Source organism: Neophocaena asiaeorientalis, unplaced genomic scaffold (assembly GCF_003031525.2).
Source record: "Neophocaena asiaeorientalis asiaeorientalis breed wild unplaced genomic scaffold, Neophocaena_asiaeorientalis_V1.1 scaffold148, whole genome shotgun sequence".
Taxonomy (NCBI): Eukaryota; Metazoa; Chordata; class Mammalia; order Artiodactyla; family Phocoenidae; genus Neophocaena; species Neophocaena asiaeorientalis.
The window spans coordinates 5,986,844-6,014,470 of NW_020174050.1; the positions used below are offsets into that span (position 1 = coordinate 5,986,844).

At 39.4% G+C, this 27,627-nt stretch overlaps 1 protein-coding gene across 1 annotated transcript in view; it reads left to right on the forward strand.

Annotated features, from left to right (window-relative positions):
- Positions 1 to 232: 232 nt before the first annotated feature.
- FRAS1 (Fraser extracellular matrix complex subunit 1) overlaps positions 233 to 27,627 on the forward strand; it is a 441,423-nt gene continuing 414,028 nt past the window's right edge. The window contains exons 1-2 of the mRNA XM_024754112.1: positions 233 to 326; positions 6,981 to 7,012. Of these exons, the coding sequence (XP_024609880.1) occupies positions 233 to 326; positions 6,981 to 7,012 (126 nt within the window). The remainder of the gene's footprint in view (positions 327 to 6,980; positions 7,013 to 27,627) is intronic.

The following is a 27,627-nucleotide window of genomic DNA, read 5'->3' on the forward strand; positions in this document are numbered from 1 at the left end:
TCTCCACCAGGCAGTGAGTGAATTGAATCTCTCCCCCTCCCCCCCGCCACGAGAGTGTCGCTCTCGCCCGTGCATCGCCTCATTTCCCCGGAGGTGACCGCCCGCTGCCCGCCGCCCGTCGCACCCCGCTCTCGGGGCGCCCAGCCTGGGACGCCGAAGGCTGCGTTTTGGCTGAGAACTGGTTCTTGGATGCTGAAGGCTGGGCTTGCCCAGCTTGGGTGCAGAGGCGGCAATGAGTGTCTTCAAAGTGTGGCTCGGGTTGGCCCTGGCATTGGCGGAATTTGCAGTATTGCCTCATCATTCTGAAGGGGAGAGAGAGGTGCCGTGTGTGTGTGTGTGTGTGTGTGTGTGTGTGTGTGTGTGTGTGTGTGATCGTAAAAAAAAGAGGTGCCATCTCTGAAATTGGATTCTCTTTCTTCCCACTTCCCCGGTGCCCCCGAATGGAAAGCATCTACATGGAGCGTAGGTGAGGAGTGAACAATTGCAATTACCTGTGTAAAAATACTTATGCTCCTATGAAAAATAAAATCCGGCACCTTAAAACTCCCTTCTCGCCCTCCCTCCTAACCCCAATGAGTCTACCGTAAAGTCCAATTAAGATTTTATAAGGTGGTTAGAGCGTGTTCTGGAAGTAGACAGTTCAATCGCACTGCAAGAAACCTCCCCAGTACAGAGAGGCACCAGCCTGCCTCTTCCCCAGAAAAGAAGTGGTTAATAAGAGTTTAGCTCCGTTCTCTGACTTCGCCCCCTGCCTCCCAGTTTTCCTCCGAGGCTCCAACCTACGTGTAAAACCCTGGAGCTGGGGGTGAGAAAGAAGGAGATTGTGGGAGTTGTCGCCATGATAGCAAGAGCAATGTGAGCTCAGGCAAATAAATTAATCGATAAGGAAATCAAGAGTTTGGGGGTCCTAGGATGGCGGGCCCAGGGACGCGAGGCGGCGTGAGCTCCCACCTGCCTAGAGTCGCGAGGAAAGTCGCCTAGCGGGTGCTTAGGAAGGGGGAAGGGAGGCGGCGGGCTGAGGAAGGCGGCTTAATCTACCGCGCAGGGCTCTCGGCTTCCCCTCCCCGCTCCGTTCATTATTCATCCAGCTGCGGGAAGAAGAGTTCACCTGCCCCGCGGCAAATCAGAGCCGCAGCTGCGGCCGTCGCGGGCGCTGGGCGGGGCGCCTTCTCCGCTCGGGTGCTGACCGGGGCGTGGGACTGGGGGCAGCAGCAGCCCCCGAGGAGGACACAGCCCTGCTCGGATCCACCTGCAGCCACCTGAGCAACGGCCTTTTCCTAGCTAGCTTCCCGGGAGAAAGTGACGGTGGCTTTGGAAACGCACGGCAGTGGGGACTTTCCCGTGGGTGGAGCGACCGCCAGCCCGCACCCTCCCGGGAATTATATCAAGTGTGTATCATCCCCGGGAAGTGCAGGTGTGGGGCCTGTGCAACCTTTTTCAACCAGGGCATAACCTGTAGAACCGTGTCTTTTGTATGTGTGCGTGTGTATGCAAACTTAAAAGACAATAAAACGTATAGGGCTTAATTGTGGTAAAGCACATGGGAGAGTCAACCTAGGCCACCCAAATGTGAATTTGAGACAGAAAAATTACGTTTGCACTTGGTGGTGGCAGTTTCCTATTTAGGATCATGTTCCAGCAACGCGGAAAACGTGCTGTCCGTCCCCGATAGCTCACCAGGGGGCAGTTGGAATGATGTAAGAGATTTGCTTTTCAGAATCAAATCTCTTGAAATTACAAAAGCCATTATTACTAAGGGCCTGCAGGGTTCGCTCTTTGGAAGAGTGGTTGACAAAAAGGGCAAAGTTTAAAAACGTCCAAAGTCTTCTGATGGGGGAGGAGTGTAGGGCGCGAGGGGCGCTATTCCTCCAAAGATTCTTTGGAAACTTTGCTTCTTACTCTTTCATCCCACCTTCAGAACATTCTAGAATCATCCCACAACTTGGATTCTTAGATATCCGAGAGTTTCCATCCAAGTCATAATGATGCTTACCTAATAATGAATGAACGAATGAATATGGACATTTACTGAACACTGTACTATTTGCCTCGCACTATGCTAAACACTTTACATACTTTATCTCATTAAATTAATTAAATGATAACAGTCCCACGGCCAAAAACTCAGCTGTCATCTGATGAGTCCTTTGATTTGGTTCCGTCAGGGTTTTCTTTTTCTCTTAAAAATACGAGCATTGAGGTCAAGAATGGAGAGCTTAAGGATATTAGAGATTTCCTCAAGTTTTTATTATTAGCCTTGGAAGTGATTTTTAAAAATGGAAAAGAAGCATTCACACGTGTGGGTCTCTTGATGCAACCTACTCTGTGATACTGTTGCTGTCCGGGCCATGGCAGAATTTGTTGTTTTCTTCTCAATGCTCAGAGAGCATGTCATATATGTTTCTGGTGCACCAGTTAATAATTCTATAATTTTAGTTGATAAAGATACAATCTTCCTCACCTAACTGTGTGCTCTCAGAGGGCTTAGGATGGCTCCTGGTTATTATCCTTCCAACTCAGCTCCTGGTACACAATAGGTGCTAAAAAATTTTGGTCAGGTGAATGAGTATTGCCAAATCACGTTTCAAATTAAGCTTAGACTGTTGCTGTGTGACCTTGAATGAACCACCTAACTTCTTTGGGCTGTGATTCACCAAATGCAGAAGCTGGCTAGGTGATAGCTCTAAAATACTTCTGCTAATCATCCAGCATAGAAAAAAAAAACAATGATCAGTATTTGCTGCCTTATTTTTGGTCAGTTGCATCTTTCTAGTTCTGAATTTTATTTTAATTATTAAAAGAAAAATGAAGGTTTACAAGCAGGTTATTGGCAGTGTTATTTTACATTTTCTTATATCGCCAAGCTGACAAACTACTGTGATTTGAGAGCTTAATAAAATCAACAAGTCACAGAGAAACTTCTAGCAAATGTGGCTGCTTTCTGAATCAGATGTGTTTCTGGAGAAGTACATCTTGAGTTGTGTCGACCCGTGGAAATCCTGTGAAGTTACACTAGATAGAACATGTTGGCTGTGGATAAAGAGTCTTGAATTGGTTAAGAGAACTGAGTTCCAGTCTATGTCCATCACTCCCCATGTGACTTTAGCCAAGCTTACAATCTTCCAGTCTTTTTCCTTTAAATGCCATTAGCAGAATATACTGAAAAGGATCATTTGATAGACAGAGTGTTTTATTTATGGGTGGATCGGCATATTTGGTTCCACTCTTGGTAGAAGAGTTCCTTCTGTGTAGGATTCAGTGCTTAAAACTCAATGTTAAGGAAGGAAAGACATTGGATGGGAAAAAATAGCCTATCTCTTCATTCTTTCATTCCACAAATCTTTATTGATAGCTTATATATCAGGTTATTAGGTTATGTCTGGTAGGGACATACAGACATCAAAAAAAATAATGCCTTCCCTCAGGGAGTTTGCATACCTGGAAATCATTAATATAGGTAAGGTAGCAGTAGGGACATGTAAAACGGTGGGTTTCCCAATATTGAATAATTGCAACTCAGCATCTTTTGGCTTTTGCAACTACCAGCTAGTGGAAATAAAGGGTGTTGTATTGTCATAGGCTCTTATTTCCATCATATTGCATTTCTGTTCTCTTCTGGGGATTGGATTCTGGGTGTTACCCTCTGCAAATAAATCCTTTAGTGAGAGCATGGTCATCTGTATTCACTGTTGTGGACTTGAGTGGTAATATTACTCAGTTTTACTCAGATATGAGTAGTCATAAAATACTGTCCCCCACTTGCCTCAGGAGAGGAGAGGGGACTACCAACATGGCATAGTTGGAGTTGTGTGCCAAATCTTACGCTAGTTCAAAAACAGTTGGCCCATTTTTGTTTTAACTGCTCTATTAATTGATCTGACTCCTGGCTGACAATAATCAGGACAGGAGCTGTCCTGTCAGTCCAGAAAAGGATTCTATTTTAACTGTTCCACAGTGTACAAGCCATATGCTGAATTATAGCACAAAATAAAGCCTGAACATTTAACTACCAACTTGTGGCTGCTTGTTCCTAATGAGTCATATTTTTGTGATACCATGCTGTCCAAACTTCTTCATATGTTATGGTCATGTGCCACTATTTCTTTGAACAAATGGGTCTGACATTTTGTGACTTAGATTTAACCTCTCTAATCTCCTCTTGTTATCAGGTAGGGTTTCCATAGTGAATAGTTTCAGGATGTGAGCACTAGTGCAAATTATATCTCACATTTCCTCTGAAAACTTCAGATTTTATACACGTGTCTCATAATAGAGTACATTCTAATGTGCCAAAGGGCCTAAAAATGAATATGAAATGACATTTATTTAAATGAATATGGAGTGACATTTTGCCTATGTGACCTGCAAGAAAGGCGCCAACCACAGGAGGAAGGTCTCAAGATCTCAGCTTGCTTCTTGGCACTATGTGATCCCTTCACCCAGCACAACTTTATGCACTTTCTCACAGGTGTCAGAACTTAAATTACCTACCTTCTCAGCTGTATTCCATGCCCTGAAACTGGCAAAGTCTCTTATTTTTCCTGTTTTCCCTTGAAGAAGGCCTGTTTCTCCTTCTAGATCTTCATCATCAGTTAGAATTCCCCTTCAGCTGGAGTTTCAAGTTCAAATAAAGCCCAAATCGAAACTTCAGGTAGAGTTGCAATCATTCCAGTGCTCCTTAAGAAAAAAAGTGACGAGTGGAGCGAGTAACTTTGTTTTCCAAAGTATATGAGTTGATCCATTAGTGAAAAGGCAGAACGAGAAGCTGCACCTAGCACCCAATGCCAACAAACCTCCCGACTTAGTCTGCCGGTGGGTGTGAAGCTTGTGCCCGTGTGGGAGAAACATGCTTGCTTTGGAGGATTGCATCTGGCATTGGGTGGTGATGAATGTTTGATGGGACTGGGCATCACAGTAGAATGCTTTCTTTTTTTCTACAGGGAAGCAGTGAGGTTTTGGAAGCTGTGTTAACGGAGACTCATTTCTGCAGCTGCCTTTCGGGTAGAGATGTGTTTTAGGAAAGCCCTCAGAGGCCAAGGCTTATTTCTTTTAGAATTGTACATCCTAGAGCAACCCAAATCGAGATATTTCCCTTTTCCAATGATAGAATTTATCGGCAGTTACGCATAGTTTTGACTTGCGTTTCTAACAGATGTTTGGCTTAACCAAGTGTGTTTGTCATGCACACTCAATGCTGCTTTATTTTTTCATGTTACTGTGATTTGATAACATCTGTCTAAATTTCCAGAAATGGGTTTTGATATGAGTACTTGGATACATCTTAAGATACCTGATTCCTTTTGGAGCTTTGAAAGTTTACTGGCCTTTGGAGGGTAGTGCTATGGAGGAGGGTAATAAAATTACTTGAGGATGGTTTTATCTAAAGGTTAAATTTTGTTTGTTTATTCTAAAGGTTAAATTTTGTTAAATTGTACCTAAGTGATCTTTATGTTTAACTTTTAAATGTGAGAAGTAATTAAATAAGTCCATTTACATAATTTAGGAATTGCATTGTGTTGATATATATTTATGTACTTATATACGATTATTTTTTTTATTATTTATTTTTTTGCGGTACGCGGGCCTCTCACTGTTGGGGCCTCTCCCGTTGCGGAGCACAGGCTCCAGACGCGCAGGCTCAGCGGCCATGGCTCACGGGCCTAGCCGCTCCACGGCATGTGGGATCTTCCCGGACCGGGGCACAAACCCGTGTCCCCTGCATCGGCAGGCGGACTCTCAACCACTGCGCCACCAGGGAAGCCCACGATTATTTTATATATATCCATATCCATATCTCATATGATTATTTTATATATATCTATATCCATATATGTGTTTATATATCTATATCTATATATATCTATATCTCCTTTCTTATGATATACCATAGACTGAAATACTGTCTTTGGAACAGAATTTCTTAAAACTAAGTCAGGAAGAATTTCCCCCGAGCATTTTATCTCAAGTTATTCTTATTTGAATTTCAAGGGCACAAAAAGTCATTTCAATAAATTTGCCCATGGAGATCTTTTTTTTTTTTTAAACATCTTTATTGGGGTATAATTGCTTTACAATGGTGTGTTAGTTTCTGCTTTATACCATGGAGATCTTTGATTCAAACCCCAAGTGTAAATAACCGTCTCCTTTTCTTTGAATATTGTTCTTAATTCCGTTATTAGTAGATAAGGTAGACCAGTCCTTTCCTGAGAAGTTAATAGTACTGAGACTTCACGAATGATCTGTTGGCATCCAAACACTGTAGTAAAATGTGTCCTTCCCTCTTTGGACATTAAGTGTGGCACATTGTCAAGGTGTGCTCTGTCTTGGTGTGTGTATGCTATTTCAATCTGCTTTGCAGCCTGTTTCTGAGCTAGTATCTGTTAGCACACTGCCTACATGTTTATAGGTTAAATCAACACCTGCTGTGCTGTTCAAAAACTGGTTTAGAAAAAGCATAATTTTGTGGGCTGGAAAGCTCCATGAAGGAGATGGGATCAAGTTCAAGGAAATTGATTAGACCAAGTGCATTTCCTGCAGGAGACAAAAATGAGTAAAGGCATTGGCATATGAAAGCATTACCATGGGATCCTAAGTTGGCCTCTTGGGTTGGACTGGAGAATTTGTGTAAGCAAAGAGTGGCAGAGAAGCCTGGATAAGTAAATTGGGACTGGATTAGGAAGGCTTTGCTGATTTGTCATATAGGAAAATACACCAGTGTATTTATAGCATGTCGTTATACATACATTTATTTTAAAATTCAAATAATGAGTTTTAATAATGCTTTCCCTCATGCGTGTCCAAGAAATGTTGTGTTGGTGTATGGGATTCTTTCCCCAGGGGCAGAATCCTCAAGCTTTGGAAAGAGCACAGTTTACTGATTATGATGCATGTCGGTGCAGCTTTAGTGTACTTTGGCCAGGGCAGTGCCTATTGGTCTATTATGCATCCCTTTTAATTCTTGTTTTGTTTTTTCCCCACAGGTGCTTGTGTCTATCAGGGTTCCTTGTTGGCGGTAGGTCATTCTTCATATATTTGGTTTATTTATTTTGCAAGTAAAATGCTTGATTGAGGTTACTGAGTGAGTGAGGTGACCCTGTCATTGTAAAATGTATTTATTTTCCTTTTCAGTTTGAGGATTATCCCTCATTCTGGCACAATCACGCTCAATTACTTAATACCTTTTCCAGAGTGAATTAGTTCCATTTGGATACTCAGGTATTGGAAGAGAAGTTCAAACACCCAACACCAATTTGCATTCCATGGCTGTCTTGTGAGTTCTTTCAATCAGAGAGAAAATTAGATCCCATTCTTTTGTCATGTATGAGCTAGGGCACAATTTGTTTATCTTCCAAACAACTTGTTTGCTTCTTCCTTTGAACCCCCCCTCCAAAAAATATACAATTATTGAGTACAATATGGAGGATCCTGACTGTTGCTTTGAATTATACTTTTAAGTTTTGGTAACAAACAAATTAACATTTTATCTCTGATCCTTTGCCACATAGAGGAGAATTGATTTTGAATTTAATGTCGGGATCACTTGGGGGAAAAGCTGATGCAAGATTCCTGCATTTCTTTTCATTAATAATGTACTGTGGTGCATAACAGTGTGTTAAAAGCCAATCGAAAAGACCGTCTACACTCCATCAACTCTAATAAGTGGTGTGACAAGTCATTCTTCACCACTTTTTTATTTTAGTTTAATAAAGGCTGTAATAAAAACAAAACTCAGCTGGTTGGAAAGGGTTTGCTCATTTACATCCCAACCCGCTATTGACATGTGTGATACCAATATGTCATCTTGGATTGTCCTTGTGGTATTGAAATAGATGAGAAATACTTGAAATACCTGAGAGTCTAGATAATTGTAGATGTTCACAGTAATATTCTTGAATCTGAACTTTATGTAATGTAGTTACTGCTCTGGAGATTGATGTGTGTTTTCCTTCCTTATATTTTTCTGTTAAAGAATCAGGTGAAAGCCATTTTCCACTCTCTGTCCCATTCCATGCCCTGAAAAGCCTACTCTTGCCTCTGTTTATTCTTTAATACATTTTAGGAATCATTTTAAAATCAAAGTGCTATAAAATACATCATCAGTTTTGGGGAGCTGTAGTAGATATTATAGACAAGTTAGTTGTCCATTTTAATACAAAGAAAATTGCTTATTGTATAGAGTCCTTTGTAACTTTTCAATATCTTTTCATGGCTATCGATCCACCTGATACATGCAGCAGATCAGTGAAATAGGCAGGTCATGTATTATTTTATACTCTCCCCCTTTTTAATGAAGAACCAAGGGTGAGAGAGAGAGAGGCTTGCTAAAGGTCATTGACCATTAAGGGGTGGACCAGAACAAAACAACCTGTCTTCTTTCTGTTGTTCTCCTGAATCTGAAGAAAGTGGCCAGGCTACCTTCTATGTTTGACGCGGCAGCATGGTACTGCACATTTGAATACGAAAGCATCAAGTACGGGAAGAGGTCAGTTTGGTTTGATCGAGTTAAAGGAGTGGGGGCACTAGCACGGTAAGTCTGAAGTGGGAGCTTGCTTGGTCATTTGAAGAAGTACTTGGAGGTCACTGTGGCTGCAGCACGTGATCAGGGGGAGGATGGCAGGAGATGAGGTCAGAGAGGTTGGCAGTGACAGAGCAGTGTGTCCTTCTGTGGACTTTAGCTTGTCCTTTCAATCAGGTGGGTGAGCCACTGGAGGAGCTAGAGCAGAAGAATGACAAAACCTGACTTATAGTTTAATTAAACTGCTGAAATGGGAATATGAAAAGAAATAGCATTTGTTTCTAGGGAAACTATGTTGAATACTTTAAAAAAAGCCTCTGTAGAGGTGAGTCACTGAAAATTTGCTGTCAAATTAAGTATGAGAGAGACAACTATAAAAGATTGGGGGAAAAGCACAAAAGTCCAGAGAGATTCTGCATTCGGATTTATTTGCAACCCCTTGAAGTTCTCTTTCTATTTTAAGGAACTTCAAACTGGAATGGGGATGATGCATTGTGGCCATAGCTAATTGTGTGAATAATTCATCGCTGCTCTCTTGCCACATGGCCTGGTCTTGAAGAAAAGCACTGCACCTGCATCAATGAAATTGAATGAATGTGCATTTATGTATTTTGAATTAAAATACAAAGCTTAAGAACATTTATATACTGTTCTAGGATTCTCTGATTAAACAACTCCTTGGGTGAGAGGATTTCTATGGTAAGAGGCATCACAGCCAGGGGCTGGCTTTGAGGATAGTGGCATGGTGTCCCAGCCCCAAACCCTGTAAATTCTACCCACGTGCATTGTAGAGCTGGGAGTGACTTTGGAGGTCATGTAGTCCAAACTCTCCATTTTATAGGTGGGCAGAGTGAGGCAGAGATTGAAGTTCTTGTGCTTCCTTCATTACTCAGGTGAGTAACCAGAAGTGGAAAGTGGGTCTGGTTGAGAATGGCAAAGCACCAGCTTCACCCAGAATTCCATGAAACATACCAAGCAAATGAGAACACAGATCTAAGCTCTGGCTACTAGTTGCTAACTCTCAACCTGTCTTGTGAGGATTCCTTCCACTGATACCTTTTCCATCTCATCACTTGTTCCCCGGGAAGCTGCCAGATAGAGTGGTTCATTCAGGGCCTCTGTAGTCTGACAGACCTTTAAAAAAATTTTTTTTTAATTGAAGTATAGTTGATTTACGATGTTGTGTTATATAGCACAACTATATAGCTAGGTGTATAGCAAAGTGATTCCGTTATACATATATATATATATATATATATATATATATACTCTTTTTCAGATACTTTTCCATTATAGGTTAATACAAGATATTGAATATAGTTCCCTATGCAATACAGTAGTTCCTTGTTGTTTATCTATTTTATATATAGTAGTGTGTATCTGTTAATCCCAAACTCCTAGTTTATCCCTCCCCCTTTGATAACCATAAGTTTGTTTTATATGTCTGAGTCTGTTTCTGCTTTGTAAATAAGTTCATTTGCATCATTTTTTTAGATTCCACATATAAGTGATACCATATGATACTTATCTTTCTCTCTTTGACTTACTTTGCTTAGTATGATAACCTCTAGGTCCATCTATGTTGCTGCAAATGGCATTATTTCATTCTTTTTTATGGCTGCGTAGTAGTCCATTGTGTATATGTACCACATCTTCTTTAGCCATTCCTCTGTCGGTGGACATTTAGGTTGCGTCCATGTCTTGGCTATTGTAAACAGTGCTGCTATGAACACTGGGGTGCATGTATCTTTTCATATTAGGGTTTTTGCCGACAGACCTTGTTCTGATTCTTCCTCATCTGCTACAAACCAGCTCTGTGACCAAGTTACATAACCTTCCTGAATCTCTATCACCTCCTATGTGAAATGGGGATAAATAGAGCCTCTCCTGAAGGGTTTTTGTAGAGCAAAGGAGGCAATGTGGGGAAGACACCCAGACACAGTGCCTGGTGTGTGCTTTTCTGCAATAACAAAATTCCTCTTTACCAGCCAAGAAGAAGGACAAGAGGAAGGAACTGTTATTCGGCACCTGCTATGTATTTCATACTCTCAACAATCCCAGGAAATAGGCGTTGTCTTTACAGATCAGGAACCTGAGGCTAAGAAACTCTAAGTCACTTGTTCAAAAATCACACAGCTAGTCAGTGCTAGAGGAAGAGGGCGTTGCAACCTGGGTCTGACTTTAAAGCCATTCCACCGACCATGCCGTTTCTCGCAGCCAAGCCAGTCTGCTTGTTGTCTCTGAACACAGCTAGCTTATTTTACCATCAGCTCTATGTGCCCACCCCCTCCCTGCTGCACCTGTCACGCAGTTGTCTCTGCCAGCCTCTGTCCCGACCTCCCGCAAGAGCCAGCTGTCCCTGGCTCACCCCTTCCCATTTAGCTGAGGCTCTCCCACACTAGTGTGTGCTAAATTCACCACACGAAGCAAGGAAAGTTTAGGGGTTATTCCATCTTAACATATAGTACATGCTATATTATATATATGTACCCACACAAATCCCCAGCAATGTGCTGTGTTTCCCAACTTCTGACACCTCTGTGGACTCGTGGAGACACTCTGGGGTCATTGCGTTCTAAGCCCTATGTAGCCGTCTCTCAGTTATGTACTGACTTTGTCTGTCTCTCTTCTTTCTTTAACACTGTCTTCCCTCCTTTCTCTTCTTTCCATTCCTCAGGTCAGAAAATACCCAGGAAGGTCCCCTACCTTTAGAAACACTGCATAGTCTATTTTGGGGTGTGTTTCTTCCTCCACAATATCGCTGTACCCCTGGGCTCTCAGGACTTTCTCCAAAGTCAGCCACAGTGGAAGAGAGAGTGACTGGGTTAAATCAGGAGTCCCTCAGAGGGAAGCTACCTACTTTATATGTTTAACTGTGACAGGGGCATCAAGTGTGAGGAGGAAAACAGATTTTTTATTTCAAAGTTTTCACCTATCTCCTGTCCTTTTCTGTCAATATTGAGTAAAAAGAATTTCACTTTCCTTTGGCCTCACCACAAGCAAACATCTCCTTTATAGGTTCTTCCTGGGGGTGGACGGTTGAACTCTTCAGTTTTTTTTGTGTGTGTGTGTGGTACGTGGGCCTCTCACCACTGTGGCCTCTCCCATCGCGGAGCACAGGCTCCGGACGCACAGGCCCAGCGGCCACGGCTCATGGGCCCAGCCGCTCTGCGGCATGTGGGATCCTCCCGGACCAGGGCACGAACCTGTGTCCCCTGCATCGGTAGGCAGACTCTCAACCACTGCACCACCAGGGGAAGCCCTCTTCAGTTTTTATATCTGTAAAATGGAGATGAATGATTTACTTCACAGGGTTGTTGTGAAGGTTAAAAGAGACCAGCAGGAAGCGCTTAGCTTGTGACCTACCATAAAGGTTAGCTGCTATTACTGTTGCTGTAAAGCAGTTACACTTAACAAAGGTGGACACAGCCTCTCTTCTTCCCCAGATCAAAAGTGTTGAGTGTTGGCATTTTCCTACTTGGAATACTTTTCCTCACAAATGCTGACAAAGTGCATCGTGAGGCACTAACTTTTAGCACATTTGAAAGGAAGAAAAAGTTTTCAAGAAGAATTAAAATTGTGGAGTGTTTACTATATACAGTATAACACAGCGGAAAGATCCAGGCTCTGGAGTTTAAATCTGGTTCTGCTACATACTTGCTGTGTGGCCTCAGATATGAGACTTTAAACAGCTAAGTCTCAATTTCATTGTCTATATAATAATATATCTCATAGGGTCGGTGTGAGGATTACCTGAGAGCATGCTTGTGAAAGAACCCAGAACTGCGCTTGGCAAGGAAGAGACACTCACATCACCTAGGTGGCAACGACATGTTGGAGTGGAAATGACTGTGTGGTAGAAGCCAGGGTGTCTTGGTTCGGGGTTTGGCTCTGTAATTACTAGACGTGTAGTACTGAGTAAGTCACTCGAATGACATGAGGTCTCAGTTTCTACATTCGTAAAATGAGAGAGTTAGATTAGATCCTCTCCGAGATTGCTTAGCGCAGGGCCATCCAATGGAACGCTCTGTGCTGATGGAGATGTTCCAGAGCTGCATCACCCTGTGTGGTGGCCACCAGCCACATGGAGCTGTTGAGCACTTGAAGTGTGGCTAGTGACACTGAGGAGCTAGATTTTAAATTTTGCTTAATGTTAATTAAAATTTATAGCCTCACGTGGGTCGAGGCTACTGTATCGGACGGTGCAGCTTTAGAACTTTAAAATTCTTAACTTACTCTAGTACTTAAGCTTGAATTTTAGTCTCATGGATGGCTCTCACCCTGGGTAAAGGTTCACTGTTGTGTTGTTAGCAGTTTGAGGAAGGTCACAAAAAATTTGTTAGAGCACCTGAGTTTGCTGTTTGTTTGTATAATATTGTTTGATACATATATAATTATTACAACACTACTCTTCCCATATTGCTTGATACGTTTTCTTGAATAAAAGAAAAGGGGTGGAGTTACGGCTGAGCCCTCACCTGCAATCAATCCTACATATTCTACTAAATCTTTTCCCAGCTTTATTGAGGTATAATTGATAAATAAAAATTGTATATATTTAAGACGTACAACTTGATGATTTGGTATGTGTATACGTTGTGAAATAATCACCGTCAAGCTAATAAACGTATCCATCAACTCAGTCACTCCTTTCTCACTTCCTTCCTCCCTTCCTCCCTCCCTCCCTCCCTCCCTTCCTTCCATAGTGAGAACACTTAAGATCTACCCTCTTAGCAACTTTCAAGTATATAATATAGTGTTGTTAATTATAGTTTCATTGTTATACATTAGATCTCCAGACCTAGTTCATCTTGCACAAGTGAAACCTTGTACCCCTTGACTAAACTCTTCCCATTTTCTCTTCCCCACACCCCCTGCCAGCCATTCTTCTTTCTGCTCTATGAGGGTAACTATTTTAGATTCCACATGTAAGTGAGATCGTGCCGTATTTGTCTTTCTGCATCTGGCTTATTTCACTTAGCATAATGTCCTTCAGGTGCACTTGTGTGGCTGCAAACGGCCGGATTTCATTCATCTTTAGGGCTGAGTAATATTCCATTATGTGCATCACATTTTCTTTATCCATTCTTCTGTTGATGAGTATTTGGGTTGTTTCCACATCTTGGTTATTGGGAATAATGCTGAGAGGAACATGGGAATGCAGATATCGCTTCAAGATCCTGATTTCATTTTTTTTTGGACTTAATGCCCAGAAGTGGGATTTCTGGGTCATAAAGTAGTTCTATTTTTAATTTTTTTGAGGCACCTCCATGCTGTTTTCCATAATGGTTACACTAATTTACATTTTCACCAACGGTGTACAAGAGTTCCCTTTCTCCACATCCTTTCCAATACTTGTTATCTTTTGTCTTTTTGTAATAGTCCGCTTAACAGGTTTGAGGTAATATTTCATTGTGGTTTTAATTTACTTCTATTAAAGATTTTACAGAATATTTTCGGCGTTTTGTCAAAGTCTGATATATTCGTGGGAGTGTTATCCACTGTATATTGTGGTGGGAGAGACTGAGAACTTCTGGTCTAATCTGTAAGCCTTGTTGATTAGGGTTAAGGAGGATTAAAGAAGGCAAGTAGAGCTCTTCAGTGCTAGCGTCCTTTTAAAAAATTGATGTGCTGTAGCATTCTTTTATTTGAAACTGTAACACAAAAGATGTAGCCCATAGAAATGAAAATGTCTCAGACTTGTATTCGTGCGCAAGAAATTTTATGGAGAAGAGAAATGAAGAGAATTTGGAGGCTTTCCCTATTAAGTGCTCAAAGCCCCCCAAACACTTAGTAAATCTTGGTCAGCGACTGCTATTAAACACCCTGAACTTCTCAAGTGGGGGGAATGCTTGGCATCTTGTGGATATACTCAGAAGGGAAACAATAAAGTCAGCCATTCCTTAATTTCCCTTAAGAGTACTATTGGGTATTGTAGGATATCACTGTTCTTCATTATAGTTTAACAAGAATTCATCATTTTTTCAGCCTCTTCATTTATTTTTAAACACCGAGTAATATGCCTTGAAGTGGGAGAGACTACTCTTTATTAAAATATAATTATTCTGGGGTAAAAACATTTTTTTTACCGAAAATCAGCACAGCATCACTCTGCTAGGTGCTGGAATAAAGTTTGAGAAGTAATGGGCTTCCTTTAACTAGAGATATTCAAGCGGAGACTGGAAAGTCTGTATCATAAATGAGATAGTGGTGGCTTGGTCTAGATGACTTACAAAGCCTTTCTAACTTGGGTTCTGACTTGCGTGAATTGAAGATTAGAGCGGTGTGTTTCTGCCTTATGGAAGCCCTTGTGTCAGGGGTGGAGTGGTGGTGAGAAAGTCTCCTGACCCCAGAGGTGCGCAATGAAGGGTTTCTCCCCTGCGTTCCTTCAAATGGACTGATTTTGTACCCTTGGGTACTAGGCAGTGAGAATGGGGCTTTAGGTGCCTCAGATGATTCTTTTTTTCTTTACTGGGCTTTTATAAATCGTCCACCATAATCAGATGTGGTAGTTTCCTCTTTGGAAATTCCTATCTTCTGAGCATAGTTGCGTGAGAGGAATAGTACAAGAGATTTTGTGCTTTTATTGATGAACAATCCATATGCATTTTCATTCTTGTTCATAGTCTTGTGGTAGGAACAGATGTTTTAAGTTAACAGACACATTTCTTATGCTTTGTTTTGAATTTAGAAGATGCAGCTGAGCTTGGCAGCCATATTACTTTGTTCAAAAGATGGTAGCATGATCATATATTTCAATTTTCTGATCAGACCATACATTCCCCACACTTTTTTTTTATTAAAGTTTGTGTCATTTTTGCTCCAATTGCCTCACAACCTAGTACCTCATTTTGTTTTTTTGTCTTCATTTGTCTGTTTATAACTACAAAAATGTACATATACATGTTTATTTTATACATTGTACATTTATATACGCATATATATATATATATCTCCTAGAAAAGAACTGTCACTCATTTATAACACCTTATGGTGTTATCTCATTTTAGTTACTTTTTAAAGCCCTCTGCTTACTAAGGGAAAAGATGATACATAAATATCAAATGACAATTGTGAGTTAAGCAAGCTTATGTTTTCTTGGAGTTTGAGTGGCAAATGTCTAAAGAAAATTTGGCTTTGAAAATCTCATATGGATGGCATTCTGCTTGTGTGACAAAAAGGGACACAAATATAAAATCTGCACAAAATAATTTTTAAAAATCTGAGCAGTTTTATTTAAAATAAGTACGTATCCTCTGGTATGCCAGCTAGATTCTTTTCAGCAATGATTTCTTAGTTTCCCTGAGTTTATAAACTAAATGGAAGGAAGAAGGAAAGGGAAAAGCTTTCACAGTAAGAAACAGTTTCTTGTTAGTACCCAGGAGATGCTTGAGTGTGGGCCATGACCTGTGAGTTCTTTCCTGACAGCTCCCAAGATTGGTTATTTATTAAATTTATGTCATTCCTTTCTTCCAAAGGCAAATTGCATGGGTGTGGGATGGGCTGGGGAGAGGAGGGTGTCTACATGGGAGAGCAGATTTCATAGTTCCTTGTACCTTACATTCCTGAAATGATTTTGTAATCGTGAGTAGGAGAGAATTATTAACAGAGATACGTAGTCTTTGGTGCTCTTACTGTACTTAGTTTCCCTCTAATCCAGAGGGAACTTGGTCTAAGAGTTGAGAGAACAGAAACAAAAGAAACTCTAACCTGAAATTAGTGGCTTAGAAGAACCCTCTCCCTCTCATATTTGCCATTGGTATATGTAGTGATAGTGGTCCACCTGGATCGTAGATATTTATTGATCAACTTCCATGTGCCAAGAGATATGAGTTACAGACCCTGGGGTGCCTACCCAACAGCCCCCTTTCTCCTTTTCTCTGCTGGCAAAGTCCTAATTTTTTCTTCCAGTTCCCACCCCTTCCCCACATGACTTGTGTAACTCCTAGCTGCAAGCTAGTTAGGAAGTTTATATTCCCTTGCCAGGATTGGCTTAGGAGTGAGTATATGACCTAGTTGTGGCCAATGAGTTACGCAGGGAAGTTTTGGGTGCTTGGAAGAACCCTATAAAGAACACCTCTTTCCCTCCAGTTCTGAAACAAAGAATAGAAGTAAAAATCACCTTTTAAGTTTTTTAATCAGTGAAGCTAACGTGGAGGATATAGCTTTAATTCTCTTAGCCAGATAGGCTTATTGATTCTGAACCCACACCATCCAGCCGACTAGGCATCACAGACAGAGATTTACAGAGGCAGCTTTCCCATGTAGAAGGGCTGCTCAGGTGAGAATTATTGCCTGAAGAAGCAAAGGAAAACTTATGCTATTGGTTGAAAGGCTTCTTCCTAGAAGAGGAAGGAAGACAAAACTGAGTTAAGCAGGCCCAGTTACCCTTAAATTTGCTAGTTAGAGAAATTGTGCCACCTTCCCAGGGAAAAGAAAGCCCTGGAAGTATATGTTGATATCCCTTCACAAGAAGGAAACCTCAGGAGAAAGAAGAATTCTTTACTAATGAGAGATTTTATTTTATAATTATTATTTTAAATTTCTTTTTTTAGAGGGGGTTTGGGTTATTACATTTTATTTATTGATTGTTTGATTAAAGTATAGTTGACTTACCGTATATTAGTTTCAAGTGTACAGCATAGTGATTTAATATTTTTATAGCTTATACTCCATTTAAAGTAATTACAAAATAATGGCTATATTTCCTTGTGCTGTACAATATATCCTTGTTGCTTGTCTGTTTTATGCATAGTAGTTTATATCTCTTAATCTCATATCCCTATCTTGCCCCTACCCCTTCCTCCCCAATGGTATCCACCAGTTTGTTTTCTATATCTATGAGACTGTTTCTGTTTTGTTATATACATTCGTTTGTTATATTTTTAAGATTCCACATATAAGTGATAACGTACAGTATTTGTCTTTCTCTGTCTGACATTTCACTAAGCATAATACTCTCTAGGACCATCCATGTTGTTGCAAATGGCAGAATTCCATTCTTTTTATGGCTGAGTAATATTCCATTGTATACACATTTACCACATCTTTATCCATTCATCTGTTGATGAACATTTGGGTTGCTTCCATATCTTGGCTGTTGTAAAAATAATGCTGGTATGAACATTGGGTTGCATGTATCTTTTTGAATTAGTGTTTTCTTTTTTTTTTTTAAATGTATACCCAGGAGTGGAATTGCTGGATCATATGGTAGTTCTAGTTTTAGTTTTTCTGAAGAACCTTCACACTGTTTTCCACAGTGGCTGCACCAATTTATTGTACATTCCCACCAACAGTGTACAAGGGTTCCCTTTTCTCCACATCCTTGCCAACATTTATTTGTTGACTTTTTGATGATAGCCATCTGACAGGTGTGAGGTGATAGCTCATTGTGGTTTTGATTTGTATTTCTCTAACAATTAGTGATGTTGAGCATCTTTTCATGTGCCTGTTAGCCATCTGCGTATCTTCTTTGGAAAAATGTCTATTCAGGTCTTTTGCTCATTTTTAAATCCAGGGTTTTTTTTGATGTTGTGTTGTGTGAGCTGTGTATATGCTTTGGATATTAGCCCCTTACGGATGGGTCATATCATTTGCAAATATTTTCTGCCATATTAATGGGAGATTTTCAAACTTAGTCTTTGCACATTGGCATGTGAAGATGTGATCCCTGGAGCTCCTGCAACAGTTTTGCAGCCATTGGACTACCTATCCAGCACACAGATGGAGGAAAATGATGGAAAGAGTTTGGTTTCCTGAAGAGTTTGGTTGTTGATCTGATGAATCGAGCAGCACAGGAACTGATCTTCCTGGGGCATTGTTATATGAGTTAAGAAATTCCCTCATTGTTTAAGCCAGTATAAGTAGGATTTCGTGTTACTGTGGCTGCAAACACTCTAACCCATACCCTACAGTCAAATAATGAACTAAGTTGAAAGCACTTTGGGATGAGTGTCATTGTAGTGTGGAGCAGTGTAGCTAAGGGTGTGAACTCTAGATTCAGACTTAGTCTGAGTCTGAGCTCTTCACTGTGGTTCGACCGACCTTGGGCTACTTACTTACTTCGTCTTTAAAAATGGCGATTTTTAAAAAATTTATTTTTATTGGAGTAAAGTTGATTTACAATGTTGTGTTAGTTTCAGGTGTACAGCAAAGTGAATCCGTTATACATATGCATATATCCACTCCTCCTTAGATTCTTTTCCCATATAGGTCATTACAGAGTATTGAGTAGGGTTCCCTGTGCTATACAGTAGGTCCGTGTTAGTTATCTGTTTTATACATAGCAGTGTGTATATGTCAACCCCAATCTCCCAGTTTATCCCACCCCCCCTTCCCCCTTGGTTTTCTACATCTGTGATAGTAGTTGTGCATGTATTACAGAACTGTTGTAAAGATAAATAACACCTGAAAGTACGTGGGGTTTCATGTGTAAGTACGCACTAGTAGGTAATAAGTATGTTCTAGCTGTTGAGAATACTGTTATTCATGGAGGAAGTCACTTCTGATCTTGCCCTTAAAATATGGGTCAGTTTAGAATAGGAAGAGATGAGGGAAGGGCTCTTTAGATAGAGGATCAGTGTGAGTAAAAGCATAAGTGGCAAAGGCAGTCCAGTTTGATTAAAGTGTGAGAAGTGATGGGATAAAACACTGAGAAGGGATTTTTAAACTCCAGATCACATAGGGCCTGGAATAGGCATGTGAATTACATTCTGTAGACCGTGGGGACCCTTTGAAATGGAAATCATTTGCTCTTGAATTCTAACTCTGTCACTACAAATTGATTAGCGTGTAGTCGCTCTGTAGAGCTTTGGAGAGGGTGGCTCCATGTAACCGATCATCACTGCTGGAAAAAAAAAAATCAGTGTGCAGACATACTCCAACAGTGAGTTATTAGTTCAGCAAAAACAGGTTCATCTTGGATTATGTCAAGTGAAACTCCCTATTAATAGGCATTAATCCACTCCTTTAATATTGACGTTCATAATGATTCCCCCTGAGGTCGTGATGGAATCTTTCTCCTTCCTCTTTAGTCGGCATTTCTTTTTTCTACTTTGCAACTTGCAAAGATTAAATTATGTTCTGGGTAGCATTAAGATAAATAAAGTACATTTTATTGTATTAAATTTTTTTGAATGGAAACCTTATTTTATTTATCCTACCCCGGATTTTGAAGAGTATAATTTTTCTCCTGTGCTGGACAACAGAACTTCCTGTCTTTTGTTTGATTTTAGAATTTTATCAGAGTTATCATTCCTACATTTAAAATACGTTCTTTAAAAGAAAGATCAACGGTGATAAGATACTTTAAGGAATAGTAGGACCTTTGGAGAAATATGAACTGCTAGAAAAGATTCTTAAGAGTTTGACTTAGGAGGAGAAGAGAGGGAGATTTTATGGGAATAAGATACCTCAAGTGCTTTTGAAAAGGAGAGAAACTCATCTTTCTTTAGTAGAATGAATCAAGCTGTTGAAGAAAAAACATCTTTTTACATTTCTTACTCTGTTTCACTGATGAGCTGGAGGAAAAACCGCAATGATAACAGGCAGGAGATAAATATAAAGCATAATAAAAGAAATTCTGCGAGCGTCAAGGCGTGTGTATTCCTGCGAGGTGTTTTTATGCAAACTTATTAAGGTCAAGGATACTTAGTAAGCAAGATTGTATCTTGAAAACTAAGAATTCTATTTTTTGTACTATAAATAGATTATTGAGTTAAGGAGAAAACAATTAAAGAGGATAAATATTAATGTTTTTTTAAAAACCAAACCACAAAACCCAGACTATTATACCAACTTTTGAGAACGATACCTTCCTTTTTTGGTTTTTCTAACTGAGAATGGTCATATCGTTTTATTTATTATAGTAAAAGTAATATGTTTGTTCTAAAAGAAAAAAACATATAATATAAAAAGAAGGGAAAAGTATTAATTTCAGTAATTCCGTGAACAAAAATAATGATAGCTAAATATTAGGTGAATTTATTGCAGAACTCTTTATTTTTTTATAAGTGTGTGTGTGTTGTGTGTGTTGTATATGTGTGTGTGCTTAACAGAAACAGGTGTCATAATATGCATATTTCATGGTCACTTTTAAAAATTTAATACTGTGTAATGAATATCTTTTTATGTCAGTTTTCATTAATCTATATCATAAGTCCATCGTGTATACAGTGTAAATTATTATAGCCATCCCTACTGATTGATATTCATATTCCAGTATGTTAGTATTGTAAGCAACACTGTGATGAACATTCTTGTACACTTTTCAGTTATTTCCTGAGGGTAAATTCCTTAGAAATACAATGTTTGAGCCACAGGATGTACATTTTTTAAAAGCATATTTGTGTACATATATAATGCATATTACCAAATTGCCCTTCAGGGAAGTCATGCGGTTTCAGTTCTATTGGCTGGTATTAGTAGAGAATTCTGATGTAAGGATGAAACCAACATTTGATTTTTGAATGATTGATCTTTTTAACTGAAGCATAGTTGCTTACAATATTGTGTTAGTTTCAGGTATACAGCAAAGTGATTCAGTTATATATGTATATATTTATATTGATATATATATATTTCAGATTATTTTCCATTATAGGTTATTACAAGAAATTTAATATTGTTTCCTATGTTACATAGTAAATCCTTGTTGCTTATCTATTTTATATATAGTAGTGTGTATTTGTTAATCCCATACTCCTAATTTATCCCTTTTTCCCCTCCCTTTTCACTTTGGTAACCGTAAGTTTGTTTTATATGTCTGTGAGTCTGTTTCTGTTTTGTAAATAAGTTTATTTGTATCTTGTTTTAGAGTCTACATATAAATATATTATACATATTTGTCTTTCTCTGACTTACTTCACTTAGTATGATAATCTCTAGGTCCATCCATGTTGCTGCAAATAGCAATATTTCATTCTTTATTATGTCTGAGTTATATTCCACTTTATATATAGATGTATATATCCATATCTATATCTATACACATCTTTAGCCACTCATCTCTCGATGGATGCTTGGGTTGCTTCCATGTCTTGGCTATTGTAAATAGTGCTGCTTTGAACATTGGGGTACCTGTATCTTTTTGAATTAGAGTTTTTGTCTTTTCCAGATATATGCCTAGGAGTAGGATTGCTGGATCATATGGTAGCTCTAGTTTTAGTTTTTTTTTTTAAGGAACTATTTTCCATAATGACTGCACCAATTTACATTCCCACCAACAGTGTAGGAGGGTTCTCTTTTCTCCACACCCTCTCCACCATTTATTATTTGTAGAGTTTTTGATGATAGTCTTGAATGATTGATTTTTAAAGGCTGATGGAAGACAATATTGACAAATTTGATGAAATTCAAAAAATATCTAATAATGTAAAACTAAAAAAACCCCAAATAGAGTACAGCTTTTCAAAGAATTGGTGCTTTAAAGAATTCCGTAGTACTTATAAAGAATTCATACAAATATTTAAGAATATCATTAAACTTTAGGCATTAAACTGGCTAAGAATAAGAATAGAGAGTTCACATAAGAGAAAATACAAGTAGCAAACAAATATATTAGGAAGAATCATTGTTAATAACCAGGTTAAAAACTAAACCAATAATGGGATATCACCTTACACCTATTAGATAAAAGTTTCTAATAGGTGTAAGGTGATATGATCAAATCCAGTTTTGATGAGGTTTCTGGGAATTTTCCCTAAGGAATTAATTTAGAAGAAAGAAAAATTATACATAAAGAAATGTTCTTTCCAGCTTTATTTATCTTATAAACTAAGAAGTTATCTAAATGTCTGTATTAGAGGCATGGTTAAGTAAATCATCATAGATTAAGTTGACATGGGATATTACATAGCCATTAAAATAATAGATGAAGAGCATTTAGCCATGTGGACAGATTTATGAGGTAATGTTCAGCAAAAGGCAGAGTGCTCAATTCAAACCCTGTGATTAAAGCTATTTTTAAAAATGTGCCTTTCTGTAATTGGAGTCTGATAAAGGGGGGAAACTCATTTTATGTCAAAAGTTGAGGGAGAAAGCTTATAGAGAGAGGGTATGGAATCAGAGGAGGGAGAGGATAGGAGTTATGGGAATGAAGAGACAATGCATGGAGACACTCAAGACAGGATAGATGGATGGACTGGGGTCAGACCTTAAGTGGCAGGGCCACCTAGACAAGGTTCTTTTTCAAAGACAGAAGCAAAGGAGGAGAAGGTATGTGAAAATTACGTTATTTAGGACTCAGTGTAAGTGATGGAAACTCAATTCAAACTGGCATAAGCAAAGCCTGTAATTTATTGCTCCCTTAGCCCAAGAGTTTAGTTTCAGGTGCATCTGTGTTCCTGTGCTCACATGACACCTCTCTTTCCTCTGCATTGCTCTTTGTTAGCACCATCTCAGGCAGTCTCTTTGTGGTGGCAGCATTGGTTTACATAGTTCAAATAGCTCACATTCACAGAGAACCCCTTTTCGGAGTGACATTGCCAGTCAAAATTCTAGGAAAATCTCTGCTTGGCCCGGCTTGAGTCAAGGATTATACCCCCAGGTATAATCATATTCTCACTGGGGAAGAAGAAACCTTATGATTTACCAACATTACCACGTAGAGGAAGGCAGTTTTAACAATGAAACATGCTGGCCAAAGGACAGAAACAGATGTTCTCTATAAGGATAAATAGACCTTTAGAGGCTGTGTGGCTTGTTTACTAAGTCTTAAGTGAGAGCTATCATCTGCTCGATTGGCCTAGTCAACAAGGCTAGAGAAAGTATCATTGGAACCAGGTCTCGTATCTTTTGACCCCCCCAGTTATGGTCAGCCCTAGACTAACATCCGTGTTCACTTGCCTTTATCTGAAGTTAGGAAAGAAAGTTGGTTGGACCAACAAGTTGGTGTGTTGGTACTCTATAACACACCTTTAGTTGTTTGAGAAGAATACTCAGCAAACACACGGGCATAGTTGATGAATTAGGGCCATGTTGATGTCCTTTTTCGTAATTTGGAGGGATCTGAAGTAAATGAGTGGTAGGTTAGATGTGAATGCATTTTGAAATGGAATATTTCATTGTTTTCTTGAAATGCTTGTTTGGAAAACTTTCTTGGGTACTTAGTTCTTTTTTCGTTTATTTTTCTTTGGTAAATGACTAGTACAAAGAGAAAACCATCTGTAAAGGAGATTGAAAATATACTGACTAGAAAGTTGGGGCTCAATGCCTATGGGGCCAAACACTTTTCCAGTCCTCTGGAATGAGTCAATGATTTGATGTACAGCCACCACGGCAAATTCATTGTCCTACCGTGAGGAATGAGCAGAGTGAGGTAAACCGTGGCACTTCAGGTGTTAAGAGCTTTAGACTATTATCTGAAAGGGTTATCATTTCTAAGGTTTTTGGAGTTGTAATGTCCACAAGGAAAAAATTCCCTTCTTTGACTCCTAAAAGCGTGGAAGAAAGATAGCGGTTTTATGATATTAGAAGTTAAGAAGTTTGATCATTTCCCTATCCTTAATCTAGCGGCTGTAAATTAAGCTTTCTTTTCCCAGTGTAAGGAAGCTTTATTTGGGATATTTAACTTACTTGCTTCTATTCATGAAGACCCTCAAAGACTGCTTTTAGGGAAAGGAATAAAAACTCAGCCATTTGTATTTAGTCAAAGATAGGAGGTTAGTGACTCAATGTTGATATGTGAGGCAAGTTGCATTTCATGCTGATGCTGGTATTTCTCAGCATGAGTTTTGTATAGTTGAGGAAAGTCCTTAAGGCTCAAGGATTCTGGATGCCACTGATTCAAAGCAAAGAGAAATTGGCTGAGTTTTGGTAGCTTAGGCAAAGGAGCATATGTGGGGATTCGGCAGGAAAGAATAGGGTCTTGAGGTTGTCCCAGGTGGAAGGCCTGTGTACTTTTCTGTTAGTGTGAGTCGAAAATATTTATATTTATGTAAGAGGACTGTATGGAAACATTGGAGGGTATGTTGGAGAGAAAGAACAAAGAAACAGTTCAAAGCATCTTTCTGAAAAGAACTTTGGGGGCCACTGGCATTGTATGTTTTTTAATAGCTTGAACTGTCCTTAGAAATCATGGCTTAATGCTTTGTTTCATTTCTTATTGTTGCTGTTGTATCTCCTTGTAAGGATTTTGTGTATAGATGTCAGAAGCAGCTTGAGTGTCAGTGTAGAGGTTGGTTTATGTCTCTGCTTTTTGGCATGGTCTCTAAATTCTGTATTTCTTCTTCTTCTTCTTCTTTTTCGTATATGCCCCAGCTTTTCTCATCTACATCCCTCTGTTCTAACATCTCCATTTTTACCCCAAACTGATGATGCAATAAAACATGGAAATGAATTAGGAGCCAGACCTAAGAGCTTTCGATTTCAATACTTACAATCATCTCTTTATTGTATTTGATGATTTTTTTTTTTTTTTTTGGTGTGTAACCATTAAAACTATTCTGCCATTAGTCCTGTCTTGAAAACCACCATCTTCTGGATCCCTGATTGGGCCACAATTCCTGCTTGTGCTACTGTGTACAACTGAACCACACAAATGGAATGATGTCTCACCAAAGGTTCACATGTTTGAAACAGAGCTAAGAAAAAGGAACTAACAACAAAGGTCGGTGAAGAGCCAAAATAGATACCACGATGTGTATGCCTAGAAGGACCTGATTGACTTATTTCCCCAGGGCTGCAGAGAGCATTCCTGTCCATACTACTGCTGCGGGTTAGAGGAGGAGGCATAATTGCAGTGTTCAGCAGTGTTGTGTAGAGAAGAGGCTGGTGCGCTCAGGCATCTAAGAGAAAGAGTAGAATGCGTAGGTAAGCGCTTTGGGCAAAGATTTTGATATTTCCGTATATATACATATGATACATACGTATTTAAATCATTTTTTTCTATCATAGACAAGATGTTAATAAAAAAATCAAATCTCTTCTAAGTGGAATAGGTTTTATCTTAATAAGATACATTCTATTGTCCAAAGTTTGTACATGTGAATAGCTGGTGAGGTATCTGCTTTGGGAAACACAGTGTGAAATAATATTTTCTATGCTCAGTTCTGCTTTTGCTGTAAATACATGTGTAAACCGTACAAATCTGCTTTACAAGAAGATATATGTAAGCATTCTATGAGATGCATCTGGGGCTCACTTTACCACCTGAAATTCTTTTATGGTTATGGGATATTTATTTTCAGTTCACTTCTAATCTTCCATTTGTGTGGCAAGACTGTGCTTTTTTTCCTATTAAACTCTTTATAACTACATTACCTTTTATTTATTTTTAAAATTAAAAAAAATTTGTTTTATTTTCTTTTCTAAATTAATTTTTATTGCAGTATAGATGCTTTACAATGTTGTATTAGTTTCTACTGTACAGTAAAGTGAATCAGCTATATGCATACATATATCCCCTCTTTTTTGGATTTCCTTCCCATTTAGGTCACCGCAGAGCATTGAGTACAGTTCTCTGAGCTATATAGTAGGTTCTCATTAGTTATCTATTTTATACATAGTATCTATAGTATATATATATATATATATATATGTCAATCCCAATCTCCCAGTTCATCCCTGCCCCCTGCAGAGAAAAATTTTTATTTTATATTGGAGTATAGTTGATTAACAATATTGTGTTAGTTTCAAGTGTTAGTTACATTACCTCCTAAATCTGTCCTCGGATGTCTTGCTGGATGGATCTTAACTAGGATGTGCAGGCAGGTGGTGTTGGGATATTTCCTCCTAAAATCTGCCCTCCTTCCCTGTACTGGAAAAACAAAACCTCCTTACCTGATGCTGAAAGCTTGTATATATTAAACTGGTGGTTAGCTACATTCCCTGATTTGTCTGGGGCCTGATATCCCCCTGAGAAAGAGCTTCAATCCCGAAAACAATTGGAATTCAGACATCAGGTGTCATGTCTTAAACGCTATGAGGCTGGGATAGTGTGGTGCCAAGGATAAGGAAGGCTCAGCAGGTCCCCTGAGAGGAGAGTCCCCCTGCATGAGGATGGCGATTGCCATGGTGGAACCTTCCAGTAGAACTTTCTGCAGCAGTGAAAATGTTCTGTATTTGTGCTGGTGGCTACTTGCTGCATTGGGCTGTTGAGTGTTTGCAAGGTGGCTAGTGTGAAAGAGGACGTGGATTATGAATCTTCTTTATTTTTAATTAAATTTAAAGAGCCACACGTGGCCAGTAGCAACCATATTGGACAGCACTCATACAGTCTTTGTGGCAAAACTGATGACCCAAAAGGCAATGATTCTAGGTATAGTTTTGGGCAACACATAAACTCAGCCCACCCAGCCTGTCTGAGCAGTTTTGCACCTGGAAATGGGATTCTGGGGGGTAAAACTGAAAGACTCATAATACTTGAGATTCAGACCCTCTTAGAAACCCGGGAGATAAATTGGCAAGAACCTTATCCCAGCCCCGCCGTCATGGGATCCCCACCTACCTGCTCATGTCAGCTGGAGATACATGGGCGCTGCAGAGTCTGGTGGTAGATGGCAAGGAACTCGAGGCCTCGGCAGCTGCCTCAGGGCATTGTAGGTCAAGGATAGGTGGACAGAAACTCTACTTATGTAAGAAGACTTTGTTCCTCTCTCCCATTCCCGCCTTCCTCAGAGAACCCTGATATTTTCAGGCATTTTCCTTTCTCATGGCCATATCCTTTAGCAGAGGTGGAGCCCCTCCTCAGGCTTAGTGATGAATTTTCTTTGGCCTAAGTCAGTGCTCTCCTTTTTCTTCATTTCTACTCATATCTCCTCAAAATAGCTTTGAAAACCATGTACCTCTTTACACATTTACAATTTTATATCTAAATTTTTTAATCATACGATGCGTGAGTCACAATGGATGTAATTTTTTGCATATGGAAAACATTGACATTTTAGGACTGTTGCAGTTCTATCCTAAAATGTCAATATACCCAACAGGATCAAATGTAGCAATTTGATTCCAATCATCACCCATAAAAAGTACAGAAATTCCTCTTTGTAAGGAAATGTACTTTGTTTCCTTCTCAGACTTTCATTTCTGATCCAATTTCCCCCCAGAATTTATCCTTATGTAATTATTTATTTATTTTTAAAAATATTTATTTATGGCTGTGTTGGGTCTTC